The sequence below is a fragment of the Mus musculus genome, chromosome 9, assembly GCF_000001635.26.
Source record: "Mus musculus strain C57BL/6J chromosome 9, GRCm38.p6 C57BL/6J".
In the NCBI taxonomy this organism is placed as follows: Eukaryota; Metazoa; Chordata; class Mammalia; order Rodentia; family Muridae; genus Mus; species Mus musculus.
The window spans coordinates 54,637,454-54,664,347 of NC_000075.6; the positions used below are offsets into that span (position 1 = coordinate 54,637,454).

General features: G+C 47.3%; 1 protein-coding gene and 1 long non-coding RNA gene across 4 annotated transcripts in view; one reads left to right on the top strand and one right to left on the bottom strand.

Annotated features, from left to right (window-relative positions):
- Positions 1–24,432, bottom strand: part of Acsbg1 (acyl-CoA synthetase bubblegum family member 1) — a 57,000-nt gene extending 32,568 nt beyond the window's left edge. The window contains exons 1-4 of one of the 3 annotated variants that reach the window (XM_006511588.3): positions 9,684–9,888; positions 8,816–8,993; positions 6,086–6,184; positions 5,143–5,243 (exon numbers count right to left, since the gene is read on the bottom strand). In XM_006511588.3, the coding sequence (XP_006511651.1) occupies positions 5,143–5,243; positions 6,086–6,184; positions 8,816–8,865 (250 nt within the window). In that variant the 5' untranslated portion in view covers positions 8,866–8,993; positions 9,684–9,888. Of the gene's footprint in view, positions 1–5,142; positions 5,244–6,085; positions 6,185–8,815; positions 8,994–9,683; positions 9,889–24,095 lie in introns of those variants that run through there. The other 2 variants (XM_030244753.1, NM_053178.2) reach the window with 2 other exon arrangements.
- Positions 7,656–8,456, top strand: Gm51677. The gene is made up of 3 exons (XR_003948167.1): positions 7,656–7,718; positions 7,845–7,976; positions 8,155–8,456. It is a non-coding gene; the product is annotated as a predicted gene, 51677 (long non-coding RNA).
- Positions 24,433–26,894: the final 2,462 nt, after the last annotated feature.

Here is a 26,894-nt window from a genome sequence, read left to right on the forward strand (position 1 = left end):
TTTATAGCCAGTTGAAATTTTTACCACCGAGCCAGGCAACCAGGATCTCCATTGGAGAAGACTCTGAACAGCAACCAATATGGCTCAATCTGCCATGCAAATGGAACCAAGCTAGCAAAAAGGCCCATGCTAGAAGCCACAGAGCAGTACTAGCTGGGTAACTGCCTATCCCAGAGCCAGGCTGCTGGGCATGTGGGGAGGGCTTGCCCTGCTCCCCACACACTGTCTGGTCTTCCCCTTTTATCTATTACTTTCATGTTGCTTCTCATCTTGGCATGACCCTGGCATGGCATTTATCAATCCTCCCATTGTGCTAAAGGGTGCTGGGCAGGCAGGGAGGCGTGTGCTCTGGATGTTTGGAACAAAGCTTTCTAAACTGCAGACGAGGGAGGAGAAAAACACCAGCACAGGGGTGGAAGGTGAGAGGTGGAGGACAGGGGTGAGGAATAGGGTTGTTTCCTAAAGTCTGTGGGAATAGTCAACCTCAGAAGCCAAGCATATTTGCCGGGGGGGGGGGGGGGTTGGGGGAGCAGGATGACTCACACTGGGCCTGAGGACACCAGGCTCTCAGACCAGTGACAGAGCTCTCTCCTTTAAGACCACATGAATGATCTCAGAGCTGCCTCACAGCATGCCATACCCCTCCCCTCAATGATCTGTGGAGAAGCAGCCCCGGGAGGTCTTCTCACACAGGGATCCCATGATGAGGGCTTCTGGGTGACCTATGAAATCCATGGGGGACAGTTTTAGAGATATAAAAGGTGCAGAGGGCACACTGGCCTTGGGATATGAAGAATAAGGACAGGCACGTAGGTCAGAGTGGTCTGTCCAGACCTTGGTGGTGTGGCATAGACTATTCTGCTAAAAGTTCAATGATTCTGTTTCTCTGTGTTTGGTAGGAGAGGCCCTGAAGCTGGCCGTCCCCTGCTAGGTGTCCCAGTGATGGGTCAAGGGCAGAGTGACCCTAGACAGATATCTGCCATTCCAGAGCCTTCCTTGGTTTCCCTGTCTGAATGATAACAAAGAAGAACAGGTAACAGCTATGAGCTCCTCCCAGCTCTTGGGCTCTAGGGTTTTTAGCCAGCGTGGAAAAACATTAAGAGACCCAGGGCCAAGACCACCTGCTACAGAGGAATGAAGTCTGGAATTCTCCTACCTGCTTAGAAAAGAAAGTCCCTAGGAGAGGGCAGAGGGTCAGGACATGAAGCACACTGTCTGAATAATGTCTAGGAGAAGCCAAGTCCCTTGATCCCTGGAAAAGTCTCTCCATGAACCCTTCAGACGTGTCTTTGGTTGACAGAGATAGATTATCTCCTGGCTCCGTTTCATAGATACACCATTTCTCCAGAACCCGGGGAATCCCTTCCCACTTTCCCCTAATCCTGTTCCCCAAAACAGGTTAAAGTGACAGCTGGGCCCCTTCAGACTCCCTAGCTTCCGGCTAAGAGCTTCTTGAGATAGGATAGAAACCTGTTTGTTGACTTCTGTCTCTCCAGTTTGGTTCTCCAGCCTGGACCCTGACATGTGCCCCTGGGATAAGAGTAAGGGACTAGAAAAATGGTTTAAAACCCTTGGGCCTCAGAGGTCCTCCCTGGCCTAGGGACCAAGCTGGGCCAAGCGCCTCCAGTTCCCAATCCTCAGCTTGTCCCAGTCCTCCAGGTAGGACTGACAACCTCCTGGGGGGAGGGGTGGGGGTGGAAAGCTACTCCAGGCAGCACCTCTATCTGCTGTGACCCTGGCAGCTGCTCTCTCTGAGTCTCCCCCCACCCACCCCCCGTTCCTTCTTCAGCTGGGGTTCATGGTCAACCTAGAAAGGGCTAGGAAAAAAATGTGTCTCAGGCCCTGGCACAAGGCTGCCTTTGTGTGGAGGTCAGATTCCAGCCTCTGGCTTGGCACCACTGCTCCCTGGGAGTCTAGCCTAGGGACTGGAATGTAGGACCCTCAAATCTCTTGGGAACTAGAGGAGACCAAGAGGCCTCTGAGGGAGCTTCGCTGAACCCTGACTCCAGCAGGCAAGAATCCAGGAGCTCTGTAGCAGCTTGGTGGTGAGGAGGCTGGGGCTAGCCTGACTCCTGCTGTGCAACAGGGTCTATCTAGAACCTAAAGAGGCAGAAGGGACCCTGAGCAGCTCTGCCTCTAGTAAGGTGTTTGGCTCAGAGAAAAATCACTTCTGGTTGTGAAGACCAACATCTTTCATCCCAGCACTCAGGAGGCTGAGGCAGGAAGACTGCAAGTTCAAGGACTGCCGCGCTACAGAGTGAGATGCAAGACAGACACAAAGACAGACAGACACACAGAGAGAAGCAGACAAAGAGAAACAGAGAGAAGAACATTTGAAAAAAATCACTAAACCTGCCTGTGAGGTTCCTTTTCTCAATGGAAGTGATTAGCCCACCTTCCCCTCTGTTGCTCAGAAGAAAATGGAAAAGTGCTTCAACAGAGACCCAGTCGCATGGGCTGCTGGACAGGATTTTCTCTCCTGTCTGGATCCCACACATGCCCCTCCCAGGCCTTTGTAATGTCCTGCTGCCTACCTGCTTTTAATCTTCTGAAAGCGTTATGCCACCCAGGCAGCTTCACAGCCCACCCACCCAACCTGGGATCCCTCCCCTTTCCTTCCTTCAATGGCCACCATAGCCTAGTCTGTCCCCCCTAACTCCCATGAGCTTCCTCACCTAGGGAGACAAAGGATGCCAGGTCTAAACAAGGTTTATCGTGCTGATGAGAAACACTGAATCCAGGTACATCTGGAGCTCTGGGCTGTTCCACTAACATCCTCCCCTCCCCAGGGACATGGCTTGCATGAGTGGGGCCTATAGGAGGAGCCCATTTATTCTGGGTACCTGCTGACAGCCATGAGGATAAGAGGTCTATTACGTGTGTGTGTGTGTGTGTGTGTGTGTGTGTGTGTGTGTGTGTGTGCGTACACACTCACCTGCCAACAGTCTAATGGAGCCAGAGGTCTGAGGATAGCCAAAGGTCCTCCACATCTAGGATGCCCACAAACCCCAGCCCTCCTCTATCCATGTTGACTCTCAGAATCTATCTGTAGAGAGGCTGGGAGTCCAAAGAGGGCGGGAATGAAACTCATCTAGTTCAGCATCCCTAAAGCCCAGAACATAAGGTAGAGAGTGTAGACAGGGCCAGCTAGACAGGGCTGGCCTGTCCCTGACAGATTCCCACAGTCCTGCTAGACTAGTCATGGTAGCTTTGTCCCTTCCTGTAACACCCTCCTACACTACCTCCAGTGTCCTCTCCTTATCCTGCCTGTCTCCAGATGCTCAGATGGTGCTGTAGACAGGTCCTTCACTGCGATCCCATACTCAGTCTGTTCAGACCTGCTTTTTCCTGCGCCTGCAGCTACAGGGCTAAGGATGGTTGTGATTATAATTGAGCAACTGAGGTCCCCAGGCTAGCATCACTTGTACCTCCCAGGGGAGCCAGATGCCCTTCTGAGCTCTTCCATATCATCTCTCTTCCTTCTCTCTCAACTGCAAGAATGTCAATGCTACCACCCACTTCCAGGACCTCTGAGCCCTAGGGCTTCCCTGGCCTAAGCCAATGGTATTGGCACCTGCCCTTCAAGTGCCTCAGGATGCACTTGAACTTATGCACAAGCAAGCTGGGTTCATGCAGGGAGGGGGCACTGGAGGGAAGACAATGGATCAGTGAGTTGCCGGGGCTCCCGGGAGCAAGGCAGTGATAGCTGCCTGAGACCCACAAGGCTCTCCCTTTTGCCTCCTCTGGAACCTAGCAAACCAATTCCCTGAAACCAAGGGACAGTCTGGCTCCTCCTTTACCCCTGACAGGGGGGTTAAAGGGGTTAAAGGAAGCAGCATCCCCATAAGACCCTCTCAGCCCTCAAGCCAGGCTCTTGTCAAGTCCACCAGAGGCAGCGTGTCAATGACAGTGGCAAGCCCACTCAGTGAAGGAACCTGAGATTGAAGTGCCCGGAGTTCTGTTCCAGGACCTCTCTGCATTATACTTCTTTGATTGCTTTATCGTCATCATCGTCATCGTCGTCGTCGTCGTCATCATCATCATCTTTTATATTTATTTAGAGACAGAGCTAGCTGGGAACTTGCTATCTGTCCCTGGCTGGCATTAGATATGCAGCAACTACCCTGCCTCAGCCTCCTAAGTGTTGAGACTACAGGAAAGAGCTGTTATGCCTCAGTTTCCCCTACAGAAAGTGAGCACAGTGACTTCCCTCTAGCCTATGACACCTGTGACACAGCAGAGAAACCCGGGCCCTCTTGTTGTCTTTGAGCCACTCTGACTCAGCAGAAATACAAGGGACGAGAACTTGAGACAGAGGCATGGGCCTCCTCATCTTTCTCTGGTCCCTGGATCTAACATGACTCTGTAGTTCAGAGATTTAGAAATGGCTCCTTCTTCCCTGCCTTGTTCTGTTTCACACATTGCTACCCACACTCCCAAACTTGTAGATACTTTAATCACGAGAAAAATATAGGCATACTCAAACAGAAAGCCGTACAACAAAAATATATCACCACTTTAAACATGGCCACTTGATAGCAACTTGTCTTCAACCCCAATCAGCTCTCACTTAGAGGCCCACAGGGTGGGATATTTTTGTTGGGTTTTTTTGTTTTGTTTTAAATTTTGTTTTGTTTGTTTTTTTATTTTGAAATGCTGCTTTTGTAACAACATTGTTGTGCATTTGATAAAAGTGAACAAATGCTGTTGTGTTATCATTATCATCCAGATAAATTTCAGGGTGAATGATAACCGCCTTCCTTGAGGCACACTTATCTGAGGGGAAGGTCACTTGAGAGAACATGTGGTGATCCAAAACAAACTGTGCTAGCTTACATCCATCTGCCTGCCCTATGCCCCAGTTAACCGGTCTAAACTCCCAAGGTGTTAGTCATCTGGCTAGGCCCCTTAATGTCCTTCCAAAGCCTAAGCATTCAGGGTCTGCCTGCTGGGGCCATCCCATTGTTGGCCCCTTGCCAACCTTTCTGAGGAAAGAATCAACCTTGAACTTCCATCATGGCTGGCCCTAACAGCAGCTGTGGGCATAGCAAGATTTCATGTACTCTTCCCCAGAGTTCTGCTTGGTGGCTCCCAGCAGCCCCCACAACTCCCTCCAGAAATACTCCATTCATGAAAACTCACCTGCACCATCCAAAGAGGCAGCCCTTGCCTTTTCTGGAGCTGAGAGCTCGAGACCGTGACTTGGAGACTCTTTGGAGAGTGTTTGCCCATCAATTAAGGAGCTGGTGGGGGGAGATGAGTAACAGTGGTTAGAACATCCTGTGTGTCTATCTCACTTCCTCTAGTGCCCCGCCCCTGACCCTCGTAGGAGAAGAACTCAAGTTCCCCTGGTCTCTTATTTGCAGTGTGTCTCTGTGTAAGTTCATGACTCCCTCTGAGTCAGTGTCCAGACAAGAAAAGGGTTGGACTCTGGCTTTGAGAGACTCTGAGCCTCCACTCTAAGACAACATAGGCTTTAAGAGTAGGAGAAGTCCCCCCCACCTACCACACCACCACCACATCATTCTTCACACCTATTAGTCCCAGAACTTGCCTAGAGGCTCAAAGTAGAGCAGAGGCCATTTCTAGAACTCTTGGAATCCTAAGAGGCTCCTTCCATGAGGTCTGCCTTCAATGCTGACTGACTGGCCATGGAGAGGACACGGGTCAGGGAGGCCTGGGGCTCTGCCTGTCCTAGCTCCTTCTGGCCTCCTAGGCTGGGTAGCACGGAGTAAGGACCAGCTCCTGGATTTCTGTCATCATCTCAGTCTCCCCATCCCTCAGTCCCTCAGTGTGAGCCCTCCCCAGAGTTTACCTGGCTACGCCCACCTGCCTGGGTAGATAGGCAGAGGGATTTCAATACACACCCTCAGAACTACACAGCGCTGCAAGACTGTACAACACCAGGAACACGTCATCGTCATAGCTATGTAAACAGAGCCTACTGGAAGTGTGTAGTGGGTAACCTGTAGAGCTGGTCATAGATGCCCCCAGGGTATGATCCTGGCTCCAAGAAGTCCCATTTGTTTGTCAGGGTGGGGTTAGCCCCATCCCTACCCACTTCCCAGGAAGCCAGGCCAGTTACCTGCTTCGTACACTCGGCCTTATTCCTTGCTGGTACTTCAGGTTCAAACTAAGTTTTCGAACACACCCAGGCCCACCTGGCAGCAGTCTGCTTACGAACCTGAGATATGTTTTAAAGCAAAAGGGGGTTATGAAGTTAGAGGGGCGGGAAGGGAAAGAAGGAGAGGACGAAGTTGGTCCTTCCTATGTGCACACTGTGAGTAAGGCCTGGACCATGGGGCTGGAGCATCCCTCCTGTTGCTATGATGCCCTGGTGCAGAAGTGGAGGACTGAATTGGCACCTTCTCGGGCACACCTGCTCCAGGGAGGATAGAAAGGACGAGAAAGCTGAGATTTCTGAGCCTTCTGGGTTTATTGACTTGGGAGAATCAGTCACGACACAGTGGTTCTCTGAGACTGCTGGGTAGAAGCTGCCCCACTTGAGGACAAAGACTGTAATGTTGTCAAACAAGCCCATGAGCTCCCATGGAGAGCTGTATCCTCCAAAGATGGGACCTGGCCAAACCCTGTGCACAAAGATGATCCATCTTCCAAAGCACAGAGCCACCACAGAATTATAATCTCTCAGCATCTTAACAACCTCTTCTCAACAGGTCTGTTTTTAAGTTGCCGCCATTAAAGGTACAGGTGCAGTTCCCCTCCTAATTAAATTTAGGCAAACTGGTTCTGGCTTTCACAAAGGTAAACAGAGGAAATGAAAAGACAGCCACCTGGGGGAAGCCCGAGGGCTAAGCTACTTATCCTGATTACAGAGTGAGGGGACGCCCAGTCTTCCCAGAACAGGCCTTTCCTGAGGTCTGGCACCCAGTGCAGAAGAACTCTTCAACAAATCCGTAGGTCTATTCTCCCTCCCTTTAGGTGGACCCCGTTCTTCCTCCAGGACTTGGTGGAAGGGGACACCTCACTTACCCTTGCAGCTGGCCCATATGGTTGAATGGACCCATGAGGGTCATATTCAACCCTCATGTCCTGGGCTTAAAGAATTTGGGGTACCTGGGTTAAGAGAAAAAGTCAAAAAGGGAATTTTCCAGACAAATTTCCAGCTAAATTGCTGATCTCCCTTTGCAAAGATCTTGCCAAAGCCCTTCAAGGGACAATCACCTGAGTTAGAATATATTTATTGTCCTTCCTGCTCACTCAGGTTTCTTGCTAGTGGCAGAAGTGGATTTAGCTGCATTATAGCAAGTGCCTTCTCCATGAATCCCCAGCCTCACACAGCTTGGCTTCTTTGTCATTGCTGGAGGAAGCTAGGATTTTGTTGTTTGTCTATGTATGCTGATGTCTAACAAGGTATCATTTTTATAACAGAATAGAAAACAAGAGAGCCAAGTGTGCTCGAACTATAGGTTAAACCAGAAGAGAGATCCCCAAATGGAATGGCTCATAGTTTTATCAAAACCCTATCCTCCAAAAAAAAACATTTTAGAGACCTGGGATGCCAGAGCACGCACCTAGCATGTGTGAGGGAGGTCTCATGTTCAATCCCCAGTAATAAGTGGAAAAAAATGGAGGCTTTCCATTTGACTGTCTGCTCTTTCCAGGACAGGTGACCTGCGGTGAGCCCAGCAGGTGAGATGACACTACAGACAGTAATGAGGATAGGAGCCGGCCATTTACACATGACACTCTGGAAGGTTAGATTCCTCTGGAATCAGTGCTGGTTTCCAGGAGGAGGAAGTCTCCTCAAGTAATAAAATGACAGTGGCCAGTGGGAGAAGCACCTGAGCTGACTCACTTCTGTCTGTGTTTTGAATTCCAAGGAGGAAGAATTCCAAGATGGCAGGAAACTGGCTGCTTTCACCTACCCAGCATTCTTCTCATACAAGCACAGTGTTGTGCGTTTCACCAGAAAAAAAAAAATCAAGACTTGGGGTTCTTTGCCGCCTTGCCAGGTATGTTTGAGCAACTTGCTATGGTGCATATAGAGCAGAGGGGTGTGGCAGGGCCTGCTTACCGCCTTCCTCTTAACCGTCATTCCACCTCAGGTAGGCACCCAGGCTTGCCTCGCAGGAGACTAGTGGGAGCCATCTGGACGCAGAACCTCTCTAACCTTCTTAACTCTTCCTCCAGGAAGCGCTCCTCTCTCTCCCCCAACACCTTCTAGATTGGTTGTTGAAGCTCAAACACAGGAAGCTCCTGGAAAGTAGGGTCATTCCCAACTCACGTCTGTTCTCTGGCCATGAGTCATCACTGTGGTAGCCCAGTAAATGTTGGTTGGATCACCACATCCTCACTGTATGTGATACATAGGTAAAGGAGAACCCTTGCTTTCTGTATGAATCCCTCGCAAGTGAAGATCCATTTCTTACATATTCTTATTCTTCCCAGTTAGCCCTCAGCAGTGATGCAACGGGTGCTCAATAAATGTTTTCTTGAAACAGCCTAGCATGGCGTCTGTGCATCTGCTAGGGTTCAACTAACTTTTCAAGTGTATGCTATGGTCAAATCACCCTGTGTCTCTGAGCTGTTTTATAATCCATGCCCTGTGCTACCGTGAGAGGATGAGGCAGGAAAAGTGCCCAGTACAGAGTCATCTGTCATCATATTCTTGGAGGATTGTCATGGATCTCTTGAGAAGTGAGAAGCCTGGACAGTAAGGTGGAGAGAGTGAGTGAGTAGGAGGAAAAGACTTAAATCCAGGTCTGGGACTCAGGTGCTGTGCTAAGTACTCCCCCACAGGAGATGGCGATGGGGATGGAGGCAGGAGGATGGTGGGACCCTGGTTCCTTACACGGTCCTCAGGATGGAGCTGGCAGACCTGAGAAGAAGCACTTCTGGCATGGTCCCTGTGGGGTGGCTGTACCCCTCGAGCTCCACAGGGAGAGAGGGAGAAGCTCAGAGGGCGTGTCACAGCGTCCCCTGGGGAAAGCCACCGCAGCCCCAGAGAGGCCCAACTCGACCAGACCGCCCTGCAACAGAGACACATGATGAGTCACTGCCAGGCCTAGCAGGGCAATGGGTAGTTGCCCTCCTTTGAGGCATGCCTCGCTCGCTGCTTCTGGGGCTGGTCACCTGTAATTTACTGCCTCCTAAACCTACATGCTCCTTCAATCTGGGAACAACACAAACTCACTGGAGGTGGCTGCCTTGAGGCTCTGGGCTCAATATTCCCTAGAGCCAGTTGCACCTGCAAGAGCAAATCAACCAGGACTCCTGCTTTGCAAAGACTTCTGACCACTGTTCTTCAAGGTCAGGTTCAAGTACCCCTCTGGTACTTGAAGTGTTCCTCTTTCTCTGCTCAGAGGCAAAGGGAATGGAAGCTTCTGGAAATCCTGAGGATGCTATTAATGAAGGTGTTACCTCAGTGCCACCCTGCATCTTAAAAATCCCAAAGAGAGGAATGGTTTCTCCACAACCTAGTGGTGCCAAATGCTGGGGCCCCCCAAAGAAGGCTGAGGCCACACTTTGCAATACTATTCCCTTCCTTGTACATGGGACCTCATATCCCAGCTTCACCTTGGTCTATATGGACTGCCTTAATGAGGCTTCTGAGAACTCTCTCCAGCCCTCACTTCCATCCCACAGACCCCACCCCCCAACCCCAGAAGACTCACAGTAAAGGACTTGCCTAGCAGGCTCTACCCAAACTCCCCGCTCACCTTTCTCTTCCTCGTTAGCAGGCTCAGGGCTGCGTACCCCCTGCTCCTGCAGCTAAGGCATGGTGAATCTGAGAACTGGCTGTCGCTGTGGCCCAGGTTCTGGGTGATGAGCCACAAGGGTTGGGCGTGAATGGGGACCCGCCCCAGCCTGCCTTGGGGCTCCTGGCAAGGTGTGGCTCCAGATACCTCTGACCTACATGGCATAGGACCCAGCTGCCCACCTATGTGTCTCTTACATAAGTGGGGCGAAAAGCAAGACAGGGACCTGTTAGTGCAGTACTAGAGACAGCTTGTTGGATCCCTGTCAGAGCTTTGGAGAAATTACTTCTACTACTGGGACATATACCTGAGAGGCTGTCCTGGGGCCTCTTGGGCTGGCCCAGAAGACTGACTTGTTCATTCAAATTTTTTTTTTCTTTTGGAGAAGTGTTCCATTTTCACGGTTCCTAAGTACACATACCTTGTCACATGGGCTGGGCTGGTTTCCTGTATCCTCCGCCTCAACCTTGTAATGTCAGTGTTATTAATAGCCCCATTTTCCAGATGAGTGAGTGGAGGCCCAGAGAGCTCCAGACTTGCTCTGTTGTTGACACAGCTGGCAAGAGGAGGAGCTAGCATGTTTAAGCTGGCTCTGATGACAGAGCCAGGACACAGGTTTATCTGGCACTTGCATCACAGATTCATCCATCCTACCCACACTACCTCTGAGAGCCCTCATCCAGGGATCTCACCCTCAGCTTCCTAATGCCCCTCACTGCCCCTAACACTTGCAGCTGCAGTGACTCCTTTAGTGCCTTTTAAAACCAGGGTCCTGCTGCCAGGAGAGCCCTTGCCCACCTCCCCTTTCAGTTGCTCCTTAAATGGTTCTGTTCCTTGTCCCCCTTGAGAAATTCAACCATATCTTCAGTTTCAGTTATCCCCTGGGAGCTAAACTCCAAACCCCAAATACTCCTGGGCTGAGATGAGAGCCTGTAGGTGCCCTAGCCAGCACAGGGAGACTTTAAACCCTAATTTTACCCACAAAAGAAGGGGAAGGGGACAGTAATGGAGGTAGGAGATTGTGGGAAGGTCCTCTGCCAACTTGGGTGGCAGAAAACTACCAGCACCCCATTTTCAAAATCATGCAACTCTCTTGCTATTTCTGGAATCTGTGGGACCTTAGGTGTCCAGGCCCTGTTGACGACCTCATCGCACTAAAAGCCTTCAGACTTTCCTCCCACCTGGAGAGCTACCAATGGAGTCTGTGTCCCGTGTCATGTCCCCATCTCCCACCACCTCTGATGTCCCAGTGCTGGCTTAGAAATGGCATAATGGTTGAGATCAACACTGTGTCTCGCTGTAGGTTACTAGTGACAATGTCTGTACTTGAAGGCAAAGGTAGCCTCAGCCTTCAGCCCATTGGATGGCTGGATAGGGTTTCCAGATGGATGAGGTTCGGGGAGCTTGGGGAGTATGTAGCCTCCTCCAACAGATTCCTTCTTCTCCAAGTCCTACCTGCACCAAGAAGCACCCTGAGAGGGTCCTCTCTTGTTACAGCTCTTCCTAGAACTGGGTGGCTAGTCCAAGGCAGTTAGCATTTAGGCACTAGGAATTGCCAGGAGACCAAATTTTAACTCAGTCCTTACTCTCAGAATTAGAAATAACCCCTCTCCCTGACCTAGTAATTGACAGCTTCTAGGGGGTCCTCCTTCCCACCCTGAGTATTGAGTTAATGCCTTCTATGATCCAGATGGCATATGGACTTATTTGGACAGAGGTGAGCAAACTGGATGTGGTGTAGAGATAATTAATGGCTGCTGAGCATGTATGTGTCCAAGGCTATGGGGAGGGAGATACTGTGGAGACAGCCCTGGAGAGGGCACAGGAAGAATTTTGAGTAGGGTTGAAGCTATGATTATTATTACTTCATGTGAGGCACAAGGGGTAGGGCAGGTGAAGCTAGCATGGGTAACAGACCAGGCTGTGGACCATCCAGTTATCACCTCATGGATAGGGCCCTGGGCCAAAGTGAAGATAGTATTTGTCTCTGGGAAAGGGTTACGGTAAGGCATACATGATCTAACATATGCCCAGAGCCACCAGAAGGAACGTATTGGGGATCCTGGGGCCCTTGATTGACTGGATCCTAGCAGGATTATGTTGTTTACTGAGAGGCCTCACCCTCTAACATTCATCCTCCCTGAGACTTGGCTCCCATCTCCAAGGGTGGGGCAGCCATCTAGCCAGTTCACTTATAACCCAGATGGCAGTATGTAGACCAAGTGTTCAACATTGTTAAGCTAAATCCCATTGTCTGTGTTAGGAAATAAATATACCAATCATCAAGTTCTACTACAAACTCCCAAAGGAGTCAGATAGCAAATTAATCATACCCAGGGCGGAGTTCTCTGAACATTAATCTTTGGATTCTGGCCCAGACTTTGCCTTGACCATGTGACCTCAGAACCATGTGACTGATTCTCCTCTGGTACTCCATTTTCTGAGATGTCACAGATAAAGGGCCTCCCAGTTCTCCTGGCTATGACTGACAATTTAGGGCCTGGGCTAAACTAAGAGATTAAAGCTGCAAGTTTGCCTGTTGCCAGGATGGCAAGCCTGAGAGGGCAGGGGAAGTATGAGGGGAGAAGATCAGTATATGCCGGTCACTTTCCTGTACCAAGCACTCATTGGGTATTGTGCAAATCTTTCCATGTTTACATCTGATATATCCATCTTCACAACGGCCCGATGAAATTTTACTGCTGTCCGAGTTTTGTAGATGAAGAAGCACACTCAATACAGACTCAGGAAGGTGGGCTCTAGAGCTCAGATACCCTGGACATGTTGGGCCACTCTGGTGATTGGAGTGGGACAGGGCAGGGACAAAAGGGCCAGTCGAGAATGGGCACTCTCATGATCTGCAATGATTCCTGACTTCATATCAGATATCCAGTGTTGTGACAGATGCTATGAATAATAAGAAAGGCCATAACTCCAGTTCTAAAATCCTAATGAAGCTGCCTCTTTTTTTAAAAAAAGATTTATCTATCTTCTTTTTTTGTTTGTTCGGGTTTTTTTTTTTGGGGGGGGGGGTGGTTTTTTGAGACAGGGTTTCCCTGTATAGCCCTGGCTGTCCTGGAGCTCACTTTGTAGACCAGGCTGGCCTCGAACTCAGAAATCTGCCTGCCTCTGCCTCCCGAGTGCTGGGATTAAAGGCGTGCGCCACCACGCCCAGCTTTATCTATCTTCTTATGTATGTGAGTACTGTAGCTGTACAGATGGTTGCTGGGATTTGGACTCGGGATCTTTGGAAGAGCAGACAGTGCTCTTACCCACTGAGCCATCTTGTCTTTTTTCTTCTTTCTCCCTTCCTTTCTTTCTTTTCTTTCTTTCTTCCTTCCTTCCTTTCTTTCTTCTTTTTCTTCCTTCCCCTCCCCCCTCTCTGCATGCCCATATATGGGCATGTGTCCACACCTGTGGAAATCAAAGAACAACTTGCAGGAGTTGTTGGCTCTATCAGATAGGCTCAAGACATCACACGTAGGGTTTCAGGCTTAGCTGCATGTGGCATCCATGATAGATACAATTTGTGGGCCTGATGACCTCAGGGGAGGCTCAACATTGACATAATTCTAGCCCAAAGATGACATGAGCATCACCCACTCTCCACTGATGGCCATTTTTATTTGAAGTGCTGAATGCGTGACTCTGACTGTGCTCCTTTTCTTCTCGGGGCCTCGGTCGCCTCATCTAGAGAGAAGTACATGGGTGGGCTAGCATCCCAGCTCTGATGAAAGATGATTCTCTGCTTGTCTCCCAGGGGGACGAGGGGAGGAATGTGCTGCCTGTTCCTCCAGGTCTAGATAAACCTCTCTGCCGAGGGAAGCCTTCCGTCAGTGTACCAGCTGTGTGCTGATGCTGGGTCTCAGGGTTCACCCCTGCCCTGGGGTACACACCAGTCAAAGAAGAGAAAAGAAGTGACCCACAACCACAGCCTGTACTTCTCAGACCTTGGCGGGCAAGGGGTGGTTAGAGTGCCTTTGGGCCGCAGAGGGGACTCCAACTCTAGCATTTCCAAGGTACTGGTATATACCAGATAATGTTCCTGTTACATTATAGGACTGGTTCATTTAGCTGTCTTAACTGACCGTAACCCCCATTTTATGAGGTAATGGAAGTGTATTGTGATAAATTGTGGAAGGCCACATAGCTAGTGACAGGGACACTTGGCACCCAGGTGAGCAGACTCCAGAGTTCATGGTGGGTTTTTTGGGTTTTATTTTTATTTTGTTTTCTGGTGTTGGGACTTGAATAAAGTTGAGCTATTCACTTGTGCATGCTGGGTCATCCCTGACCCTGCACCCAGCTCCGTGAAGACCCCAACTCCACTCCCTCTGTATGTCTCAGCAATGTGGAATTTCCTAGAAACAACTGACTGGGAAAAGCATACATGGTGGCTAAGACACTAGTCTAGTGTGTTTGTAAATCCTTCAAACTAACAGTCACATAGTCCTTTCAGCCATCCACACAAGAATAACTATATATCAGAAAATATACACAATCAAGGGGGAAAGGCAGTAGCAGAAATAGAAACAAAGGCTGTTTGTTTTAGAGCCAGGGTCTCACAATGTATCCTAGGTTGGCCTCTCCATTCTGCCAGAGCCCAAGCTCTGGCCATAATGAAGGCTGCACCAACGCTTTCTCACTCCTAAGGCATCTATTTAGTTCTTCAACTTCTCTCAGTAATGTTTTGTCCTACTGAATTTAAAGTTTTTTTCCACTCTTCCAGACATGGTAGTGAATATACCACCAGGACTTTATAGTACTTATTAAAACTAGAGAATTAAAGGGGGGGATAGGTACCATCCTCCCTCCCCCCTCTGTGTGTGTGTGTGTGTGTGTGTCTGTGTCTCTGTGTGTGTGTGTGTGTGTGTGTCTGTGTCTGTGTGTGTGTGTGTGTGTGTGTGTCTGTGTCTGTGTCTCTGTGTGTGTGTGTGTGTGTATGTGTCTGGGTATACTTGAGTGTGTTTTGGTGGATGCCTGTGTGGGTGCCTGTGGAGGTCAGAGATTGACACTGGGTGTCTTCTCCCATCACACTCTATCTTAGTCACTGAGCCAGGGTCTCTCACTTGAACTCATGGCTTATCAATTGGGTGAGTCTAGCTAGGTAGCTTGTCCCAGGATTCCCTCTTTCTACCTCCTGAATGCTAGGATGTCAAGAGGACTGCCATGCCCACCCAGACTTTTATGGGCACTGGGAGAGCTCATGGTAGGTTCTCTCTGAGCACAGCAAAGCTTCTCACTGACTGAGCCTTCTCCCCATCCCCCAGGGAGGAAGTCTCCACCAAACAACAAAATGTAAGACAAGTACAATCTCTGAAATGAAGGGTTCACCAGATGGTCTCAGATCCAAATTGAAAACAAGTGTTAGTGAACTTGAAGACAAATAATAGAAAGTATAGAAATATCCAAGAAATAGAGAGGAAAGAAATTTTAAATTCAGTAGGACAAAACATTACTGAGAGAAGCTGAAGAACTAAATAGATGCCTTAGGAGTGAGAAAGCATTAGTGCAGCCTTCATTATGGCATAGACCTATAGTCCAGCACTTGGGCTTTGGCAGGATGGAGAGCCAACCTGGGATACATTGTGAGACCCTGGCTCCAAAATTAATAAGAGTAGACAGAGACAAAGAGAGAGACAGACCAAGACAGAGAGACAGAGATATTGATTGATTTAATATTGGCCAAAAGTCAATATAATCTCTATAAAAATCCTGGGATGTATCCTTGCAAAAACTGAAACGAGCCAGGAACAAGAGAGATGATTCAGCAATTAAGAGAACTGGCAGCTCTTCCAAAGGACCAGAGTTCAACTCCCAGCACTCACATGGGATCTCACAATGGTAACTCCAGTTCCAAGAAATCCAATGCTGTCTTCTGACCTCCATGGGCACCAGACATACACTTGCATACATACTCGCAGTCAAGATATCCACACACATAAAATAATTAGTAATAATGATAGTAATAATGATGATGTTTTTAAAAAAGAAAATTCAAGACCCAGAATAGAACAAAGTTGAAGGATTTATATCTCCTGATTCCAGAACATTTTGAATACCCTCTGTAATCAAAACTATGGCACACAAGGTATCACAGAGTATTCACAGGGGCAAGTGCAGTTGAGCAAAACTCAGAAATTAATTTAAGATTATTGTCAGTTTACAATGAACTGGTTTTCACTAAGATGAGAAGACAACCTAACAGAGAAATAAGAATCTTTCCAGTAAGGCTGAGGCATCTGAGAAAGAAAGAAGCCAAAGCTCTTCTCCAGCCAACCAACCACACACACACACACACACACACACACATGCACGCACGCACGCACGCGCGCACACACACACACACACACATTCAAGATGGGCCAAACTAATATAAATTATGTGATCTAATTATTCAGTGTGAACTCAATTATTTAATGAAAAAGCTAAAGCTATAAAAACTTTGAAAGAAGTAAATTTTATAGCCGTGAATTAAGCAATGACTTCTTATACTTGCCACCAAAAATATAAGCAACAAAAGAAAAGCAGATAAGTTAGACGTAATCAAAATTAAAACTATCTGAGCTTCAAAGGACACTATCAAGAACCCGAAAAAGTTAACCCAGGAAAATAAGAGAAAATATTCTCCAAATCAGATATGTGGTCAAGAGACTTGTCTTTAGAATATGTAAAGAACCCTTGCCAAGGCTGATGGTGGCACATGCCTTTAATCCCAACACTTAGGAGGCAGAGACAGGCAGATCAGTGTGAGTTCAAAGCCAGCCTGGTCTACATAGTGAATTCCAGGACAGCCAGGGCTACAGACAGAAGCCAAACCAAACCAAACCAAACCAATACCAACAAAAACTAACCTTTGCCACTCAATAATAAACAGAATCAACAATAAACAAAGGAGAATTGAAAAGACTTCTCTCTGAAGAAGTATAAACATTGACAAAATCTTTAAAGGTTACTTAACATCAGCCATTGGGACACACAATTCAAAGCCACACGAAATAACAGCTTACACCTGCCAGGCTTGCTGTAACAAAAGGGGAGGTGTGTTGGCAAAGATGTGAAAGTCCTGGAGCCCTTGCGGCTGCAACTGCTCAGACGCCAGCTTCTCTCTTCCTGCTTCTCAAGAGCATGTGTTGAGCTGAGTATGGGATGAATTCTTTAACCCCAAAACTTGGGAGGCAGGCAGGTCTCTGATTTTGAGGACAGCCTGGTCTATACAGAAATGTCTAGGCTAGCTAAGAGTCCATAGTGACACCCTGTCTCAAAAGGGGAAATAAGAAATTTAAAGGTTATGTATTGAATTTCATCTGACTTAGCAACTCCCTCATAAAAGTATATCCAGGAGAACCAAAAATAGATATTGACACCCAAACTGAGACATGAATATTCATAGTAGTCTGATAAATTATAACACCCAAGTGTCCATCGGTGGATGGAAGGGGGTAAACAAGCTGTAACATAAAAAGGAATATTATTTAGCCATAGAAGGAATGAAAAACTGCTGCACCTTTAGTCCTGGCACTTGGGAGGCTGTGGCAAGAGAACTGCTTTGAGTTCAAGGTCAGCCTGGGTGGCATAGAGAGAGCCTGTCTCAAGACCGTCCCACCCACACAAAGGGAAGGAGATGATAATAAATGTTATATCACCAGTAAATTGTGAAAGCATTAACACTAAGTGAGAGGGAAAATGGAAATAGGTCAGGTATCAGCTCGTCTCAGTAGAACGTCTCGGCAGAGACACATTAGTGGCTTCCTCAGATTAAAGGCATCAAAGAGCTTATGGGTCCGGGTGAAAACAGTATTCCAAAATCCGTGATAATTATGGTTACACATCCTTGTGAATATACCACCAAACAAACTATACACTTTAACGGAGTAAATTTCACATATGTGACTGTATTTCAGTGAAGTCATAATATTTTTCAAAATAAAGGGATTTATAGTGACCTATTAAATACTTTAACATACATTTATAATACATACATATTTAATGCTCCAATATACATTATACACACACACACACAAATTCCTGAGAAGAAAGGGAGAATGGGGCATAGAGACATATTTGAAGAAACCATGTCTATATTTTTTAAGTTTGGTTTAAAAAATTAACCTACAAATTACACAGGAAAATCTAGAATTTTCATGTCACTGAGCCTCAGCTGGGCTTTAACAAAAGGGAAAGAAAAATCCCACTCGAACCCGTCACGGTCAAACCCCTTGAAACAAAAACAAAAACAAACACAAACAAACAAAAAGCCACGAGGACAGTATTTTAAAGGAAATGGAGGACAGAGAGAAAGGACACATTACACAAAAGGAACAAGGGCAGAAGTGACTGGCCACTGGCCACAGGAAACCATAGAGACCAGGGATGTCAGTGTGGCTAGAGCGAACATTTGGATTTTAAAAGGATAGTAAAAGAATGGCTGTTTTCCTACAAATCAAAGATAGGAGGACTTGTCACAAAAACTGCTACCATAGATTGAAAGCATGTTGGAGACTTCTCTTTTGAGATAGGATCTCCCTCACTAGCCCATCCTAGCTTGAGCTTCCAACCCTCATGCCTCCTGAGGGCTGGCATTACAAGCATGTGCCACCATGCCTGGCCATCTTGTAAATTCTGAACACTGATTCCATCAGTAGGTGAAGTCTAATTAATCCCACCAGCACCCCTTAATAAGGAAAAGACCAATGCCTAGTTTCCAACAAGCACATCAGGGAAATGCCTAGCTTCCAAGGCTGGGTCTGAAAAAGAAATAGTTTCTATCTGACTCTCTCCACACATGTGACTTGGGATCCCTGACCCACTGTGTCAGAGGTCTACCTAGCTGGAAGGCATGATGGTGACATCATGCAGAGAAGGCCCATAGAAAAACATGTATCCTGAGGAGTTCCAGAGGGTCACTTCCCAGCATGGCCTCCAGACATGTGGATGATTCTCTAGTAGTCCTGGTGACCAGCCACCGTGCAGTGAGGACACTTGAGTAACTCACAAAGTAAACCATTGGCAAAGAACTGAGGCCTCCAGCCAAGACCAGGATAGTAATCAAAATGTCTCTCGGATTACCCACATCCTAATCACAAGCAACTTTTAAATATGACATTTTTGGGAGGATGGAGTTTTCTGGGTGTGATTAAGGACCCCAGGACAGGAAGATGACCTTGTATTACCAAGCAGACCCCGAGTACAATCACACTCGTTCTGAAGAAGGTGGCAGCAGTTCAGGGTGGTGGCAGTGGCCATGTGACAAACACCAAATAAACCAGGAAACTCAAATGAGCCGTGACAGAATAAAGAAGAAATTCTCATGGCACACGCAAAGAATAAAGAATGTACTGTTGAAACACTTGATGACACAAACGACATCTCAAGCGTAAGGTGCAACAAAAGCCAGGCACAGAAGGGTACATTCTGAGCAGGTTGGCTTATACACATGATGTTCAAAAACAGGCAGAGAAGTGGATAGGCATGAAGGACTTTTCTGGAATGATGGGTATGTTCTATATTCCACTTGGGTTGCCAATCACACGCTGTGCACCTTGAAGTCAGTTTGTTTCACCGTATGAAACATTTACCTCCATTAATAAAACCCCACCCACCCACTCAGCACTTCAGATGGACATTCTGTGAGAAGTAGTTTAGGGAGCAAGTCCAGATGGCTCTCCTGTGATAACCTTTATAGTTTCCCAGCACCCTGCTCCTAAGTGTTGTCTACACATACTTCTGTCAGGAGCCATAGTCGGCAATCCAGGAGACTATTTTTCTTTTAATTAATTAATTAAATTATTAATTAATTTTTAAATTAATGGATCCCCGGGCAATCACAATCTTATATGTATTTACATTGTGTATACACACACACACTCTTATACATTCTGGTCACACCCACCACCTTCCCTAGCTTATCCCCATTCCTTGCCACAAGTCTCTCTTGTCAACAGGTGCCCTTCTACTATCATTTGAAAAGATTTTTATTATTATTAATTATGTGTGTGTTGTGGTGGCCAGAAGTGTAAGATCCCCCTGAAGGTGGAGTTATACTGGGTGAGGGGAACTGAACTTGGGACCTCTGCAAGAGCAGTATGTGCTCTTACACTGAGCCATCTCTCCAGCTCCACATTATCATGATTGCATGATTGAGAGAGAGAGAGAGAGAGAGAGACCCACTGTAGCATCCATTGCAGCATGCAGTGGCTGTACCACTAAAGACAATGACTTCTGATCCCACAGCTGTCAATCACACCTGGAGGAGGGATCGAGCCCCATGAGCCCCTCCCTCACCTATGACTGAATGTTGATGGGTCCTGTTTTATGCAGGTAATCCCAGCTGCTTTGAGTTCCTAAGTGTGACAGTCACCTGGTGCCTAAAAGAGCATCGCACAATCCTGCCCCACCCCCTTCTCATTGTCTGACCCTTCCATTTTTTCTGCACCACAGCGGTGTCTTAAAGGACTCAGTGTGAAACAGAACTTTCTTCTACCACCACTGTCCTTACAGAGATAACACATTAGTTAGCAAATTCGCCTTCCCTGGAGGTATTTGGGTTAGAATAGATTGATTCTCTGTGGGTGTTATAACAGAATGGGTAAGAACCCATCAGACCTGGGAGGGTATCTGTTGTTCAGAAGGGCTTGCCTAAGGGCACAGTGATTAGCTTTGATCCCAGCACCCACAAGCACCCACAAGCAGAGAACCTACAAGGACCCAGAGTTGGCCTGGATTAGTCTGAAGACATTCAAATTACTTTCACGTGTCTGGGACCAGGCCTAGTTTGCCTCAGGGTCTCTGACTTCCCTGACAGATACTGTCCTTTGGAATCTCTTGATACCAATGCCTTGACTTCCTATGGCTGTTAGAGTTCCAGCTCTGCCTCATTCCACTGACCTCGAACACCAAGGTCCTTCCCCTCTTTCATAGCACACTTTGCCTAGTGAGATTCTGTTTATTTTTCAGGTCTCAGATTTTCAAGTCTTCTTTAATCTCCAAGACTAAATTGGATCTCTATTACATTACTTCTATTTTTTTGATTGCCAACATTAAAAACCATTTTTTATTGTGGTAAAATAAACACAGCATAGCAGTTGACATCTTTACCATTTAAGGTGTATAATGCCCTGGTCCTGAGTATTTTTTCCTTTATTTTCTTTACTACATCAAAAAATTTATTTGCATGTAGAGGTCAGAGGACAACCTGCAGTGGCTGGTTCTCTACTTCTACCATTTATGTTCTGGGATTGAACTTAAATTGTTAAGCTTGGTGGCAAGCAACTTTTCTGGATGAACACTCTCATCAGTCTCCCAGGCCCTTTGGTACTGGGTACAGAACCCATGTACTCATGAAAGCCAAACTAATACCTACCACACACACACACACACACACACACTCACACTTACACTCACACCACACACTACACACATTCATATCAGCATTTTTTTCTTCACATTTTAAAATTACTTTTTGGTATCATTAAACTGTAAGTTTAATGACTAATTGCATAATTGTTTATTAATGTCTTTCTTCTTGGCATGCATGTAAACTCCTTAAGGCAGAGGCTTGCTTTGTAGTCTCTGATATACTCTCGTGTTTAGTGCAATTCCTAAGTAATCAACAACAAATGATTTTGAGTATATGAGTATGTTATAAAACAGGAAAACAATAGAGATGGCAAAGCACGAAGAAAAGAAAGGCAGGCCACACTTCTGCACTAGGCAAATAGACAGTGGCGTGAAGAGGAACTGGAAGGCCCTGAGTGTTCCCAGTGCCGAGGACACTTGTACCGTGTGATAACATTCCATGCTGATGGTTCCTCTAAGGTTAGCACGTCCCTGAGATGGAATGATATCTCCCTGTTATCCTTGGCGAGCTTTGTCTGAGAGAAGAGCCTTTCTTGCCTAGCTTGCTGCAGCCTCCTGGACTATCTTCCATGATGGCCTCTGGGGGGGGGGCCCTCCCAACACTGGCTTTTTTTTTCAGGCAGAGCTAAGAGTATAGCAGGTATTTCTCGTGTGTGAGGTTGGGGGCAGTTTGGAGGCAGCAATTCTACAGACCAATCTTCTGCCTCACCTCTCCCAGCTACCTCATGTCCAGTCCCCTTGTGGCCACCACCATATCTGTTCCTTACTTCCTACTATGAGTGGCTTGGGAACCTTCCAAGGATGAAGAGATGCCCCTATTGGCTTCCTCTACCTCTCTGGCTGGCTGTCCTGGCCCTGTCTATCACAAGTAGGGCACCTCAGATTCTCTAGACCAGGCTCTGAATGAGCCTGGCCTCAGCCTGCTGGTCTGATGGCCACTCCTGCATTCCCCTGTACTGGTTACTTCCCTGGGATCCATAACCTTTCAAAATTGTCTTCTTCTTGGGTTCCTCTGAGGACTTTCTTCCATTGGAATTTTTCTCCCAAGCCTGGGACTTGACATGACCAAGATCTAATCACCCAGGGCATGCTCAGTAAAGTTTCTGGTGAATGAATGGCATGGCCTACAGCCATGGATGAGCCTCAAGAAGCAGCATACCAGTTCTAGGCACCCCTCAGCTGCCCAATGCCGCCTGTTCCTCCACCTCCAGCCAACCCCTCTGCAGCTGAGGGAGGGAAGAAGAAGCTAGGATCTCTCAGCTAATAGGAGGTTTCAGGCACTTCCAACCCTACCCAGAAGCAGCTGTGCCTGGCTCCAGATGTGGCAACTTCAGTGACTCCAATAAGAGATCAATGGTCTCTTCTTGCAGTTACACTGCAAGGTTGCCAGGGTATATTCACTTCCCCTGTTGGATAGATGGGGAAAGTGAGGCTCAGAGAGAGTATGTCTTGCCTTGAGTCACAGAATAAGTCAGGAGCGGAGCCCGACTAGAGCTCAAGTCTGCTTTGCAGTCTGCTGCCAAGATGCCCTGGGATTTGTTCTGGGGTTACTGTGTCTGTGGTGTGTGTGCCCCTGGATCTCTGAAACCATCTTCATATATGATCAAGGTCAAGGAAGAAGTCAAGGTCATCTTCAATTGCACAGAGAGACACATTGAAAATCGGAGAGCGTCAACAATTTACTCAATGTTGCTCAGAAAGCAGGCGATAGAGCTGACACTCTAACCCTGGCTTCCAGTCCCTGTCTGTCCTGCAGGGACCTCCTGAACCTGTGCTCCTTCCCACGACAGAGTCCTTTGCTGCCCAAGCTGAAGATGGCTCCCAGGTTTGACCACCTCTATCTGTGTTATCAGTGAGGCAGACCTAGAGCCTGTGAGCTCAGATGTTCAAAATTCCTCCCTATTGGCTAAGTCCCTGTCAACATAGACCCGATACATGGACTTCAGCAAACACTGGAGCTACTGACCCTATGCAGAAAGAGATGGGACAAATGGGAAGACTTAACATGCGTGCCCTATTAGGTTCTCTGGACAAACTCACCAGCCCTCACTAAGTGGAACAAGGGACTTTGAAAACCAGCAGACGCTATTCTTCATTTTTGAGAGCTGAACTTTCCAGACATCTGGAAATATCACCTGGGATGTCGGGATGGCCCCTGCTCACTGACCTCATGACATCATGAGTGATGCTACCCAGAATAGACCCAGAACCTCCAGGGCCCAGGCCTTCCTATGCCAAGAGCATAGAATTGTTCAGGGCCACAGTTGCTCCCCTACACTTGCCATCCATACAGGGGGAAGGGATACTGTTTCTAGGTAAACAGCAGCCCACTCTCCTGATGAGTTTGTCCAGGGGACCTAATGGGGCACATTAACATGTCTTCTCATCTGTCACACCTCTTCCCACATAGTCCTTACAAGGACAGTGGTCATGTTCTTGAGCGTTTTCAAACCTTGCAGATTCCTTGTCCTTGACCTACCCTGTAGACAGCCCAGCTGTTTAGCACACTGCTCTCTCTGAGCCCTATCTTCCACTCTTCTGTTCTTGCTCTCTTATGGGACACAAATGCAGTTCCTCCATATCAGAGATAACCTCAATCTCTGTTCAGGTACGGACAGAGAGGGCCAGAGACTTTCCAAGGTCATAGCAGGCTGGAATGGAAACCATGGGTGCTCCCTCGAACTTTTCGGTCATTGCCTGCCCGCTCCTACCATATACCAGGTCACCTCCAACCATGGGGAGACAAAGGAACGTGCTTGCTGACTGAAAAAAAAGTCTTTCTTAATACCAATGTGACTTGTACCTCAGTTGAATCTCTAACGGCCAACAGAGGAACAGACACACTGAATCACACTCCGAAGGATAAATGTCCCTGCCCTGCTCTTTTTCCTTCACAGAGATCTGGCGAAGAAACCGAGACTCAGAAAGAGGGGCAGCTTGCTTCAGGTCCTCCAGCATCACATCGTGATATGGAGCCCCAAGCCCCACGTGCTGACCTTGGAGCACTGAACCCACCTGGTTTGCGAGTTGTCTTGGGAGGTCCCCAAGCTGGCCCCCTGCTGCTGATCATCTCTGCTGTCAGGCATGTTGGAGTCCCTGGACAGACAGCAGTATCCTGCTTCAGAACCGCGTGGCATCTGCTGTGTGCATTCACCGAAGACAGTGCGGTCTCCCACAGTGAGAGGCTGGCCTTGAGGGGGCAGCGGGGGGCGGGCATGGGGCTGAGGTGGGCGGTGCCTGAAGTGACCCGGAGGGCCCCATTTCCTCTCTGTTTTCAGAAGCTCAGAATGTTCCTAGGCAGTAAATTGCTCAGGACTAAAACTTTCCTTTTCTTCCTGGTTTTTCCGCTGCATTCAAGATGAGGAGAATTTCAATGAAGCCAGCCTTCATTTTTATGCAAATTGGCCCCCAGTTCTCCCAGAAGGTCTAGCCAATGGGCTTAGGACTTCTAGGCCCTCAGAAAACCTCTTTACTGTCTTTAAAGGGACACTTTGGAGCAAAGGGGGTTCCCAACACAAATCCAGACTGAGCCTGAGATGGCTGCTGGCCCCAAAGTCCAGCTTCAGCGTGTGTAGCCTCAACATGAACAGATGAATGCAACCCAGGAAGGTTTGCCCCAGTCCCTGGCTCTAGATCCTGTACTGGACACAACAGGAGAGCCACAGCCCCTGCCCACAAAGAGCCCAGTATTGTGAGGACAAGAAAGTGGAATTTCCAATAAAGAGGACTACTGTATAGCTCATAGAAGCATCTACACTAAACAGGCATGAGAGAGAACCCCAAAATGGGGCCATTTGGGGACACCTAGACAGAAGCAAGGGTTTGCCCCTTTAGTTTAAGGAGGAAAGCCTAGTTGGCAGGCAGCCATGAACAGAGAGGCAGGAAATGCACAGGGCAGGCGCTTTTCTCTGAATACCAGAGAGATCCTCTAAGGTGAACTATATATTCATTCCTGTGACTTCCATAATTAAAACAAAGTAAAACAACTATAATCCAGATGGCTTAGAGGAACAAAAATGCATTCTCTCATCCTTCTGGAGGCCAGAGGCCTGAAATCCAGGTGTGAAAGGATCATGGAAGACTGCTGGCCTCTGCCCTAGTTTCTTCAGGTCAGTGCCCCTGCTTGTCCAACTTGGCTTTTACATGCAGTGTCCGTGTCCCCCCTACTCTTCCATGGTTGGCTTCCCCTCTGTCTACATCTCTGTTTCCTTAGAAGGCCATCAAGCATCAGACTAAGGTCCATAGCAATCCTGTATGAATTTATCTTAGCTGATTACACCTGCATAAACCCCATTTCCAAATAAGGCTACTCTCTGATGCTCTGGGAGGAGCATCATTTGGGGGAGACAAAACTTAGTGCAAATTTTGGCAGAGATTCTTATTGTCATTGGGAGAAATCAAGGTTCCCTTTTTGGGTCAATGGTCTTGTTAATAAAGAATTTAAATAGACACAAAAGGAAGCCTGAGAACAATTTTATTATAATTTGGGAGAAAAACAACATGGCAGGTAAGGTTAAAAAATATATATAATATTATATACATATATGTATATATATAAATATGTATATGTGTATGTGTATATATATATATATATATATGTGTGTGTGTGTGTGTGTGTGTGTGTGTCTGTGTGTCTGTGTGTCTGTGTGTCTGTGTGTGTATCCTGACATCTGCCAGAGGAGGGAGATGGAAAGTCAAGTGTAAGTTAAGTATGAGGGTCAGAGAAACAGTGAGTGGTGAAGCAAGCATATTTAGGTTTTTGCCTGGCATCTGAAAAACAGACCAGGAGAAGGAAAAAGAAAAATGGCTGTGGATCTGAATTCATAAGGTTCTATGGGGTTCCTGCAAGCTCTACTGCCACCAGTGGAATGAACCACAAGCAGTAAGAAGAAAACCTACCTCAACATGACTTAGTTAGCTGGGCTGGTTCAACCTTCTAGAGTCCGACCCTAAGCAGTTTATTTTTGGTCTATTTAAACACAGTTCCTGGACCAGTTAGAACTTTGGGGAAAGTTTCCTCCTGACAGTTAACACAACAAAGCTTAAGGCATAACTACATCTAAAGGCCGTTGTAAAGCTCATGTCTTTTACAAAGTAGCTGTGACCTCTTCCACAAGAATACCTTCAATTGCCTGAGAAACAACAGGGGAGAAGAGTCTGAGGAGGAAGGTTTGCAATAAGCATAATAGCAAACTCTTTTACAAAGTACATGGGGCCTCTTTCATAAGAGTGAGTTATTTGGGTGAGGCCTCGCTCTACAGATAATAAATGTTACAATGTACTTAACACATCTATTCCCAGCATTCTGGATGGAAAACAACCATGCACACCCCTTCGGTTGATGAGGAAAGCCTGCATGTTTAACAGTTCTGAATTCTCTATTGCCATCTGTAAGCATATGGCTTTTGCCCTCTACAGGGCACCAGATCCAAGATCTTGTGTCCCAAGGCAGAAGGTTGCACCAGGGACATGTGACTAGAAACAGACATAGAGACCATTTATGTAAAAAGGGCAAACTGGTCCAGGAATAAGAGTGGGCTAGTAAGCCCCAAAAACATTGGACTAAAAGGAATTAGTCGTTCTAAGACATTTCCATAGCATCCCCTTTCATGTTTGTACCTCAGAGACTCAACATATAGGAGTACATGTTCTGTTTGTTAGATGAAGCCAGGTGGGGAAGGGCTCCAGACTTCCCTGCCCACTAGCTTTTTGTCCTATGTTAACCTGGTGCAGCTTTCTGTGGTTTTTACACTGCTGTCACAGTAAGAGATGCTCCCAAGAAGATCAATGAGTCTGCTGGTCACAGGCGATGCT